The sequence below is a fragment of the Ipomoea triloba genome, chromosome 1 (genome assembly GCF_003576645.1).
Source record: "Ipomoea triloba cultivar NCNSP0323 chromosome 1, ASM357664v1".
In the NCBI taxonomy this organism is placed as follows: domain Eukaryota; kingdom Viridiplantae; phylum Streptophyta; class Magnoliopsida; order Solanales; family Convolvulaceae; genus Ipomoea; species Ipomoea triloba.
This window is the reverse complement of record NC_044916.1, coordinates 22,067,916-22,080,165: the sequence shown is the minus strand read 5'-3', so window position 1 is coordinate 22,080,165 and position 12,250 is coordinate 22,067,916. Positions and strand designations below refer to the sequence as shown.

The following is a 12,250-nucleotide window of genomic DNA, read 5'->3' as shown; positions in this document are numbered from 1 at the left end:
CAAATAAAAAAATAATATCTACCACCAGATCTATAAATGCTAGCTGTTATTTGAAAAGAAAGCACATTCCAATATATCTTTTTTACCTTACCTCTCAAACCCCTCTATATTACCAAAATTAACCATCATGATCTCATATATGAGAAAAGTTGTGATACCAAAATTTTTTATAACAACCAAAAGTGAAGAAAAAGGATGTTTACAACAGTAGACCGAATATACTTATAAATTTATCCGAGTTGATACCTTGAAATAATTAAGTCAAATCTACGACATACATCTTCCGGGAAACATTGTCCATTTGTTTTCTTCATCAGTTCAGCCCTATAAAAGTTAAACCAGTAACTCAATTAGGAATCTAGGTTAAATAATATTAATAGATTTTTAACTATGTTGCTATGCAATCTGCATAATACAGGCACTATACTAACATAATACATGTGGATTCCTATGCAGTATACATAATGCATTTTTAACTTAGAATTTCTAATTAAAAGAATTAAAATTAAAAGAAAGAAAAGGCAATTAACATAATTTCTAATTAAAATTAAAAGAAAGAAAAGGCAATTAACATAATTTCTAATTCCTAATTCCTAATTCAAAAGGCAATTAACATAATTTCTAATTCCTAATTCCTAATTCCAGCTTATTCATGCTTACTGCTTACAGGCAATCAATGCCATAGTGCAGTACCTCATTTGTTTCCTTCTTAGCAACAATCGGCTTCTTCTTCCTACCAATATCAATGCCATAGTGCTGAAGGTACCATTGTTTGAATGGAGCAAAATCCATCTGAACAGTGACACTTTTCACATAATAATCACATAAATATGGAAAAAACACAAAATGTTCAAAGTTTCTAACAATAACAGTCATTTAATATTCCTTATTGAATGGTAGAAAAGATTGCACATGAGCTAAGCCGACAAAATGTCTAGTAAATGCAGGCATATCATTCTCTAGTGCCAACGCAAAACTAGAATAGTATATCTAAATCCAAGAAATAATGGACTTTAAATCCAAAATTAAATATTACACACAATGCTATTGAAATACATAGATATTTAAGACCATTAAACTTTTGTTTTAAAGTTTCCTTCTGAAATCATTGCCATTTTGCAATGCATCAAACCATTCACCAAATACACAGACAGAAAAGCATAGGAAAAAGTTTATAGTTTCAAGCAACAGAGACTGAGAGACTCAAAAATTTGAAAGAATGAGAGGTTACCTTTGAAAGAATGAAAGGTTTTGATTTGAGGCGTAGAGGGCGAGCCGCGAGCGAGCAGTGAATCTATGAGACTCAGAGATTTGAGGGCGTGCTCGGGTAAAGATGAGCGGCGAAAGACGACTCCAAGCTTCGGCGAGGTCAGAGAACTGAGAAGATGAGCCGCAACTCGGTGAGGCCGGCTTCACTGGTTGAGAATAGACGAGCGGTGAGGCCTGCCTGAGAACTGAGAAGACGAGCGGTGAGGCCTACCTGAGGCGACGACTCCGACTCCGGCAAGTACTGAGACTGAGAGCGAGAGGGAGAGGCAGAGAGTAGAGGCCAGAGTGAGATTAGCGATTTAGGGTTTCCATAGGGGCGAGGGCTGAGACAGTGAGACTGCAGAGAATGAGGCTTTAATTTTTAACGTTTATAATTATTATAAGAAAATAAAAAAAGGCGGTAGTTTTGAAGTAAAATTAAAAAACACAATTGCGACGGAATAAATTTTGTTGTTAATTCCGTCGCAATATTTATTCATCTACAAAAAAAAATTCCTTCTTTTCGCGACGGAATAAAATCCGTCGCAATTTGCATCGCTATTTCGCGATGGAAAGTTAATCCGTCGCCTTTTCTGTCGTGAATATTTTGCCGCCAAGTTTTTGTGGGATTTATTTTCCCTTTGCGCCAAAAATTGCGATGGAATTAATTTCCGTTGCAAATTGCGTCGTTAATTTGCAACGGAAACTTTTCCGTCGCAATATCCGTCGCTATATTGCAACGGAATAGTTTCCGTCGCGAATTTCCGTCGCGATTCGCGATTTTTCTTGTAGTGTCCCAAAACTTAACCGGATTCACATGCCTGACTTGATCAGACCTTAGCGTCTAAGGCAGAATTCACCTTAACGCTATTATCGCCTCCTAGACGTATAACAATCTAACTAGTTGGTCCAATTATTCATTGAGTCTAACACAGTCAGGGAAAACAGTACGTCCATGTGTTAAAACATGCGGCATAATGCTGGCACTGAACATATATAAGAATTTTGTTCCTTTTTTAAATTGCGAGGGAAATATGGACTTTTGTACTTGCTAAACGGGATCTAGAAGAAAAACCTTCAAATAAGGTAGACACAATTTCAACTTTAATTTATAGTTTTAAGAGCGTTTGAATTTTCCCAATGATCATCTAAAAGATAATACTAAATAAAGATTAATTTTGACCATAAAGTATGCACTAAATTGAAAGTCATTTTTTTTAAAAAATATTCTTTGAAAATAGAAAATATTGGATGAAATAAATTTATTCTAAGATTGCACCCAGCCCTAGGAGCTCCCACGCACCATTCCTACCCTTGAGTGTAAGCGAAATAAGAATCAAATCCTATATTATACAATTACTAGTAAAACAAGATTAGCAACTTATCAATGTTATTATTATTTTTATTTTTTTATTTTTTAAACTTAGGTGATTCTACCTTCGTCAAACTAATTCTAAACCCACAAAACTCAGCCTCTATAGTTACTACGGAGATAAATTGCGAGTTACGCAATCAGTCTATCTATCGGTCAGATATTAGTCTTCATGTGTGCACAAGCTAAAAGAGCATCTTTGAACTTTTTTTTTTCTCATATATGTTTTTAATAGGATTCGAATCTCCACACTGCTATCTTCAGTCATGACCTTTAAGTCAGGCGACAAACCGACTACGCTAAAATTGGGAGCTTATCAATGCTATTCTTGAATATAAAGAAAGTGCTATTATCCATTGGTAATTTGGTATGGATTAGTCGACTTTCTATCCCTAACGTGGAGATTGACCATAGGTGCTAGGACTTTTTTTTTTTTTTAATTGAATTTTTAATTCTTCTTTCTTCTATTTTTTTTTAAAAGGTGATGATTGAAGAAAACATGTTGTCATCATCTGAGGGTGTACAATAAGTAAATCTCATATTGTAACTCTAGCCGACAAATGATTTACCACATTTTGTAACTCTAGTCGACAACTGATCATAAGGAGGTAAACCAGTGTAAGTTTTTTCTCAAAGCTAACTGGTTCAAACTAAGAAAGTCATTCCTACTAGGAGTCAAACTTGAAATCTTACGGCGTGTTTGGTTCGTGGAATAGGCCGGGAATGGAATACCATTCCCGGGAATAGACCTATTCCATTGTTTGTTTCGTCATTCTATTCCTGGGAATAGCATTCCCGGGAATGAGCTATTCCCTTTGCAAGGGGAATAGCCATTCCTAGGGGACCCCCTAGTATTAGCTATTCCCAAGTATTTGGGAATAGCTTTTATACTATAGTACCAAAAATACCCTTTTTATTATATTATAATCCTTATATATAATATTTGTTTATTTAAATATATATTTATTTATATATTAAAAATGTAATTAATATTAATAATAATAATACATTTTTTTATTTTAAAAAAAACTTGTAACTAAGAGCAATTAAGGCTCCTTAAATGAATGAGTTTTTGCTCTTTAAGGCTTCCTCATCTTGTTGTTAATTTCAAAAGAGAAACAATGCTTCTCTTATATAGAGGAGCTCAAATGAGCTCCTCTTCATGAGTTATCAATGTGGGATCAAAAATTCTAACTTGTGTTTTAAAAAATTATTTTATATATAAATTTGTTTTGTATTATTATTATTATTATTATTATTACATATTTTATAAGGGTATTTTTGTATTTTAAAACGTATTTCATTTCTATTCCTTAAACCAACCAACCAACCAAACACTGTAATATAATTCCTAAAGTTCATTTCTTCCGCGAACCAAACAATAGAATACAATTCCTATTCTATTCCTTGTCTATTCCGTTCCTTATGGAATAGCATTCCTATTACCTCAAAATTCATTTCTCGAACCAAACGTGCTGTTAGAGTTATCAAAACCAACATTCCAACCAACCTGAAACCTTATTCTTTTTTCTTTCTTTTCTAATTAGTTATTGACATATGACAAGAGTATCATATATTCATATATCCTAATTACTTTATTCCATTTTACCTGTTAAATTTATTATTTGTTAGTCAAACTAACTTTTCTTATTTATTTATTTTAATATTTTGTTACTTATTTTTAAATTTGATTTTTTGTGTTTAATAGTATTTTTAGTGTAGTTTCTTATTATATAAATTTTGTACAGTAATATTAAACTTAATATTATAAAAAAAATTAAATTAAAAATAACTTCAGTCACGTATTGTTAATTAAACCAGACACATAAAATGGAATGGAGAGCGAGAGTAGCATTTTTCATGCATATAACACTATGTTTGTGGAAGTTGCTTTAATTTTCTTACAGGCTAGCATTTAGCTGTTACTTTGCAAACCGCACAACGTGACACCGGGGCTAAAACATTAGGACCCAGAACTTTGCAACTTAGAAACCAGGCGTATGACTCTGTTGGCCAGATGGCCATTCACATGTTTTCTGGAATTGAAGCTGTCATTTTATTTGTATTTTATTTAATTTAGGAAGGAAAATAATTTCATTCCTCTAGAAATTTTGAAGAGATATTAGAGCATCCTCAATAGCCGGGTTTCTGCACAAATTTTTAGATGTCAAGTAGGAGAGGAGGGAGGAAAAAAAAAAAAGAAAAATCAGTTTTTAGAAAAAAAAAATGAAAGAAAACTGTGTTAGCGCGCCCTTGAATAACGATCGACTATTAACATATTCACATAAAAAATTTCTATCATTAATCGATAATTGATTCTCTCTAAAAATAAAACTATGTAAACAAGATTCTATGTCCTTGAAATCTTTTTAATGTGAAATTTTCATTTTTCATATTTTAAATTATTTCCCAAAAATAAACTATTAATTTGGAGATTAAAACAAATTTTCTTTGAACTTGGAGCATTATTTAATGGAAACAAATTTATGAGTGAGGTTGCATTTGATGGAGTTATGGTAGCTATTGAAGTAGTGATTATATTTGGATCACTCTTAAAGTACCGATTTAGTAATGTTGTAATCGAAGTGATTCAACTTATTACTCTGATCTTACTACTATAATTAAATTGAGTGTAGAAAAATCAATGAATTATTCTAATTTTTTTTTTCTAATATTAGTGACTCTATTACAATGCAGTATTTATTTATAATTACTTTCGCCGCCTCCCTTGAGGCGGGAGCAACTTGGTACTACTGGACCACAAGATCCTTGGCATGAACTATTCTAATTATTATCATTCTAATATCACTGTCATTATTTTAACCGTTTTAATAATCTTAATTACTATCATCCTAAATGCATCCCAAAAAATAATTTTATAGGACATTTGGTTGGAGGGAATTACAATTCCATTCCCACATAATTTTGAAGACAAGCAAATTTCTTCATTTGGTTGGAAGAAATTATAATTTCACGGAATTGAAATTCCCTAGCCTCATTGTTATGAAATTAGAATCTCATCCATGCCCCACCCCCTAGTATTTCAATTCCATGGATTTTAGGAAGGGAAAAAAATAACTTCAATACAAAATTACCCCTATATTTTTTAACATAAAAGTGTTGTTTGATATCTCTCTTTCGATTATAGCGTGTCTTCTTCTTCTACTCTCAACACAGAACGTTAATCAGTAGGTCAACCTAAACTAAATATGTTTTCTCAAAACTCCCTTATCTATTTTATTGCTTTCATTATGCAATTAGGGTTTATTTACGGCATATTACATAAAATTTCAAAAGCAAAATTTGAATTTGGTCATTTAGGATTAATAATAATAATAATAATAATAATAATAATAATAATAATAATAATAATAATAATAATAATAAAGCATTTTGAACTTTATACTACTTATTCCTTTTAATTTTCATGTATACCAAACATTGGAATTGAAATTCTCAGTAATTGTAATCCTACAAACCAAATACTGAAATTTAAATTACTACTTTATTCCCACATCATTCATCCCCATGGAATTACAATTCATTTCCCGTCTAATTCCCTCTCTCTCCATCGAAACCCCCCACTAAATCACTAATGGTTGATGGATTCACATGCAATTCTTCTCTTTAAATATATGTTATAACCATTAAAATTAGCACATTGATAAGTTTCCTTAGTACAAGAGCCAAATAAGTAAAGTCTTAGAGAGCCCTGGAAAGCCATAGAAACCATGCCAACCAGGCAACCAAAACATTCAATCAGAGAACGAATTGAAAGAAAAACTATATATATATGTCCCTAGCCTATAAAGTGAGCAACTAAAACAATAATAATAATCCTACTACTACTAGTACAGAAAATGACAAAGGGAATTGAAGTAGCTAGTCAAGTTGAGGACTCCATTTATTAATCCCAATTTTTTTAAAGAAAAACTAATTTAAAAATTTGTGGAGTAAAATTCAGAAAATGTGTCACAATACTAGGGGCCCTCCAGACCAAATTTGTCTCATTTTCCACTGCCCTATGTCCCCCCTTAGAACATGGAGCAAATTATGGGAGATTTCGTTCCCCACTATAAGTTCCCTCTCTAGCTTGCCTCTTCTTTTCACACTCTTCAAATCCCTCCCAAAACCAGAAAGAAAAAAACAAACCAAAAGTTCCTCCTATTCAATTCCCATGCCACATTTCTGATAGAAAAATGGACATAGAATTGGCAAAGTGCGAGTGCTGTGGATTGAAAGAAGACTGCACCCAAGCTTACATTAGTGAGGTGAAAGAGAAATTTGATGGGAAATGGTTGTGTGGGCTGTGCTCAGAGGCTGTTAGAGACGAGATTATCCGAGGAAACAACACTAGTCGTCATATGATGTTCGTGGGAATCGAAGACGCTGTCAAGGCTCACATGTCTTTCTGTCGGAAGTACAAATCCAATAACCCTGCCACTCGGGTAGCTGACGGGATGCGACAGATGTTAAGGAGAAGGTCTTCTGATGTCTCAGCTTCTTCTCCTTCTTCTTCTTCCAAGAAGTATTCAAGATCGGCAAGCAGTGCATCTGCTTCATCTCTTTCTTATTGTTAACCGAGGATGTGGTTGAGTGGAAAGGAGTCAAGGGACTAATTCATCCTTAACCAAACTTCAAAAGTTTGATCTTAATTTTGGGTATGGAGCAGTCTTAAATCTCTAGAATAGCTGAGATGAGTTGTTATGTCCAACAATAGAAACTCTATCTCCTGTTACTAAAATAAAAAAAAGAAGTTATATGTATATAGTCGCTTGATTATTGTGAATTATTTTTGTTTTTAACTTCCGAACTTCAAACCAATCGGTTTTAATTTTTGACTATTGGAATTGTTTCACATTATTTAGTCTTAAAATAATATGACAATTTTAGTCCTAACATATAAAGGATGAAACGTGATATTTTCAGTAATCAATAGCTAAATTATATATATATGAAGTTTTAATTTCTCAATGGAGGCTGCTAATATAAAAGTTTTGGTTTCTCCTTTCCCATGTGCACTGTTATGGTTCATACATTTATTTCCCCTTTACTGCTTCCAAAAGCATAGCTGATCTCTATGGTACTTACTACATGGGAGTTAAGTGTAAATAAATTTGTCATTCAAATTTTTCTAATTCATTGTTTCACTTATTTAAATTTGACGTTTTTACTTAATTAAAATTGCAACAAAACAATATAATTTTAACGAACATGATAAACTTTTCTTTTGTAGCGTTGTTTATTCCACATATTCATTGATTAATTAAGAGTTAATACCAGCTAACGTCCATCGAGTTTAATGGTTTGCCATCTATAGTCCTAAACTTTTAATTTGGATTATGTAGTCCTCCAAGTTTCAATTTTTTACTTTCTGTGGCCATTTGATTTTCAAACTTAACTATTCGTGGTCCAAGTTAACCACCAATGGTCCTTTACCTTTCAAGATTTAACCAACCACGGTCCTTTGATCTTGAAAGGATCATGTTTGGTTAAAATTTAATAGCTGAAAGACCATTGTGTGTAACTTGGAACCATTAAACTCGAGGGACTTTGGCTGGTATTAACTCATAATTAATTAAGATTGTATATTCAGTATGTTCAGTTAAATTTTTTTAAAAAAACTCAAATAGTGATAGTTGAAAATTGATAATTTTTTATTAGGTATAACAAGTAAGAGTTCCACTTGAATAGAAGTTATAGAACATGAATTAAACATGGCAAAAATAACAATTTGGCCCTATGATAATTTAAGCTATGTTATTTTTTGGAAAACTCTACGGAGCCTTAGATCCTCACATAGAAGAAGTAATGGCATGCGTGAAGTCCTTTCATGACTAAGAGATTGTGGTACCACCGGTGAAACTTGAATCAGATTGCGCAAGTGTCATCACAACATTATCACAGAATAGCAAAGATTTATCTGACTACATTGCCAACCTTTGTGTTAACATTATGGCTAGTTTTGATTATTTAGTTTGCCGTTTAATTAAGAGATCAACGAACATGTTGGCCCATGCACTTACTAGAGCGGCAGGCTCTCAGCCGGGCTCTCGTACTTGAAAATATATTCCCCGACTCTATTTGTTCATTTTTCCCTAGCTCGTTTTAATAATAGCTTCTTTCCCTTTCAAAAAAAAAATGTTATTTTATTTTTGTCAATAATTCACCAGTATATTTTGATTATTTCAATTAATTAGATCATTTTGTTACTAATGATGGTAACTATCTATCCAACTATATATATGTTATTCTATTATTATGGACAAATAATTTAAGGGTAACAGATAAGAGTGTATATTTTATCTTGTATTTATTAAAAACATTAGAAAAGTAATGTATAAAGGTATAATATATAGTCTATGATATATTATATTTTTAAAAGTTGATTAGATTTTGAGTTGTATACAACAAAAAGTTTCTACAATTTTTTTTTTGTCTTTTCTTTTTTCAATAGTTATTTCATTACATCATGCATGATGTGAGCCTATTTTATCAGACAAACCATTGAAGGAAAAAGTTTTCACTTTCATCTCCATCTTTTCTCTATAGTAAGCCAAATGAGTCAATTTGTTAATAATTAAGAAATAGAAATGACAATGCAACCATAGCTTTCTTCAATTAATTGATTTTCAAATTATAATAAAACCAATTCAAACGGAAGAAATATTTCCAAGTCCTTTTCTTATTATTATTATTATTATTATTTAATATGTATTGAAGTCTTTATGTATGAGGCATAAAAATAAATAAATAAATAAATTTACCCTTATAGGTTGCACACACATCCTTTACAAGAGTTGGTCACCTGACCTTGCAATTGTGTATTAATAGTCATTTTGTCAACTTCTCAAAATTGTTAAGTTAAGACATTATTTAAAGAAACAAAAAGATGAAGAAGTCCAACATCTATGCATACACAATTTAATTAAATTGTATCGGTACTCAAGAACGCACCATAAATGAATAGAAAGTTCAACATTTTGGTCCTGTTTAATAACATAATTAGCTTATATTATCAATCAATTTTGATTTATTTGACCATTATTAGCTATTTCACTTGGTTAAATAATCAATATGAGTGTTTGATTAATTAGTTTTTTTGTAACAACTTATTGCTCCAAAATGCTAAATTTCAAAAAACTACTCAAAGCAGTTTTTTCGATCAGCTTTTCTAGAAAGTCATTTTGCATCTAATCAGTTATTAGCTAACAACTAATTTACCAAACACTTTTCTACAATCAACTAATGTTATCAACTAGTTAAACACACTAACTCAATAAGCTAACAACTATAATAAGTTAATGCTTATGTTATGTTTTTTTTTTTTTTGTTCCTCCACTTGATTATTTATTTATTTGAATTGCTTATTACATTGAGAAGCAATCATTTTAAATTAAGAAGAATCGGATTCGCAGTATGCTCATTGTAATATGATCACAATATAGAAGTCAACCCCCCACTAATACCAAAAAGAGGCTTTATAATTAGAACAAGTTGCTTTAGCTTTAAGGTTATATCTTCATTTTCCACCATGTTTTGTGGATTATTGTGAAGAAAAGTTTTAAGTATAAAACAGTACTCAAGTTTTTTACCATCTCAACATCATCATATTATTTGAGCATTGCTATATATTATCACTTAGTAAACAAATATCTTTAAGCATGCAGTCCATTATTACTCATATATATACATATATGTGTCTGTATTCTTTTGTTACATTTGAGAGAACAAGAGTATATATATTCGCCCCAAGGCCCAACCGTATATTCATTTGATTGGACTGCAATTCGTGACAATCACTCTCCCTCGCTCGGTTTGGTCGAGCCCCAGCCCGGTTTGGCCGAGCCCTAGCCTGGTTTAACCCAAGTCCGGGGCTTGGGTTCTAGTGGGAGGTGGGACCTCCGGCTATGGACTCGAATTTTTTTGTTTTTTTGGGCTTAGTCCTTTGGTCAAGGGTTTACCTTCGGCCAAACACTCTTATGTCGGGCAATAGGAGAGGGCGGACCTCGTGTTGTCCTTAGGGCAATAACCGTTTGTCCTGGGTCATTTGACCCCGGGCCATAAGACTCTCCTGTCAGGTAATAGGCGAGGGTGGGCCTCATATTGACCTTAGAGTAATAGTGGTTTGACCGGGGTCATTCAAACCCGACAATAATAAGACTCTTCCGGCGGGCGATAGGTGAGGGTGAACCTCGTATTGTCCTTAGGGAAATGTTGGAGGGGTCGAGTGGCCCCCCTACCTTACCCTCCTCTTATGAGTAGTAAAAATGTGTACCATGGCGAAATTTTATTGCTTTATTAAAGGAAAACGGGCTAGTAAAGGAGGCGAACCTCCTTACAAAAATGAATTATTGAAAGTACTTCAGCAAATGTTTAGAGTCCCAAACTCTGGCCACTATCTTTCCCTTGGGGGTTTAAGTTTGTAGCTATCGAGGCCTACCACGATTGCTACCATGTATAGGCCCTCCCACTTTTTTGGCAAACTTGCCCCCAGCCTATGGCTAGCTTGCTTCACATCTCTGAAGTACATACTCACCCACTTAGAAATAGCGGGGTCGAGCTCGTTTATAGTGGTAGGCCTTTGCCTGCCGCTGGTAGTTTTCAACACGGATCATGGCGGCCTCTCTTCTCTCATCCAAGTGGAGGTCGACCTCTCTTCTCTCATCCACCAAAGGGTTTGAATGTCTTGCTTGTTGCAGACTTCCTACTTGGTTAGTTCGTTGAGGTTCATGTAACTTCTTTAAAGTTGGTGTTTGTTTTTCCTTTAATTTGCATAAAAAAAAAAGTTATAATATGCACAAAAAAATGTCCGTATACAAAAAATAGAAAGTAACAACGATATTTTTGTAAATTTGCATAAATTGTGAAAATCCTTGACACACCCATCATTTTTTATTTTAATAATAAATAATTTTTATGTATAACATTATAACATTTTCCGCACACTTGTGAGTATATATACACACCAATTAATTAGGTGAACTTTAGAGAGACAAAAAATTGCATACGTGCAGTGCATAAAGCTTCAACTAACTCATGACTTTGATTTCATGATTTCAGCACGCAGAATCATTTAGTTGGTTTAGAATGATTGTTATCCTATAATACATATGGATTTGACTAAGATTGCAATAATAATAATAATGCTAACAAATAGTTTTAGATACTCTCAAGATCATAAGCCTACAAAAGTAATAATCATTGTATTTTCTCTCACAAAATAAGCATTATCCATTAATTAAGCAACAATAATTGTTGAATAGTCACATGAAAATTGTTGGATTCCTTAAGAATTGAAAAAGTCAATTTATTGATGTAATTATACTTATAATTAATTAGATGATAAAAAAATACTTATAATTAATTAATTAAATCCACATAGGGCACCATCAACTAAAGAAACCCAATGCTTTTGGATTCCTTTTATTCATCCTATCAAGTACGTCATGCTCTCACTCTCACTAAAAAAAAAAAACATTTTTTTTTTGCAAGCCAAAAAAAAATCATTTTTAGATTTTTGTCATTTATCTTATCAAATACGTCACATTCTCACTCTCACCTAAAAAGATTTGATACTTTGAAATTTTTGTAATTTATCTTATTAAATACGTCAGCTTTCGTTCTCAC

The 12,250-nt window shown here is 32.6% G+C and overlaps 1 protein-coding gene and 1 long non-coding RNA gene across 2 annotated transcripts; one reads left to right on the top strand and one right to left on the bottom strand.

The window, feature by feature from the left end:
- Positions 1-227: 227 nt before the first annotated feature.
- On the bottom strand, positions 228-1,604 carry LOC116018788. Its single transcript, XR_004098662.1, has 3 exons — positions 1,232-1,604; positions 694-792; positions 228-324 (listed from the first exon to the last, which is right to left on the bottom strand). It is a non-coding gene; the product is annotated as an uncharacterized LOC116018788 (long non-coding RNA).
- Positions 1,605-6,734: 5,130 nt separating this feature from the next.
- Positions 6,735-7,425, top strand: LOC115998984. The gene has a single exon (XM_031238677.1). The coding sequence runs from the start codon at positions 6,820-6,822 to the stop codon at positions 7,198-7,200; it is 381 nt and encodes a 126-aa protein (XP_031094537.1). The 5' UTR covers positions 6,735-6,819; the 3' UTR covers positions 7,201-7,425.
- Positions 7,426-12,250: the final 4,825 nt, after the last annotated feature.

Bases quoted from the DNA above. Each gene is read 5' to 3' on its own strand.
- LOC115998984 (XM_031238677.1), top strand. From the start codon at position 6,820: ATGGACATAGAATTGGCAAAGTGCGAGTGCTGTGGATTGAAAGAAGAC.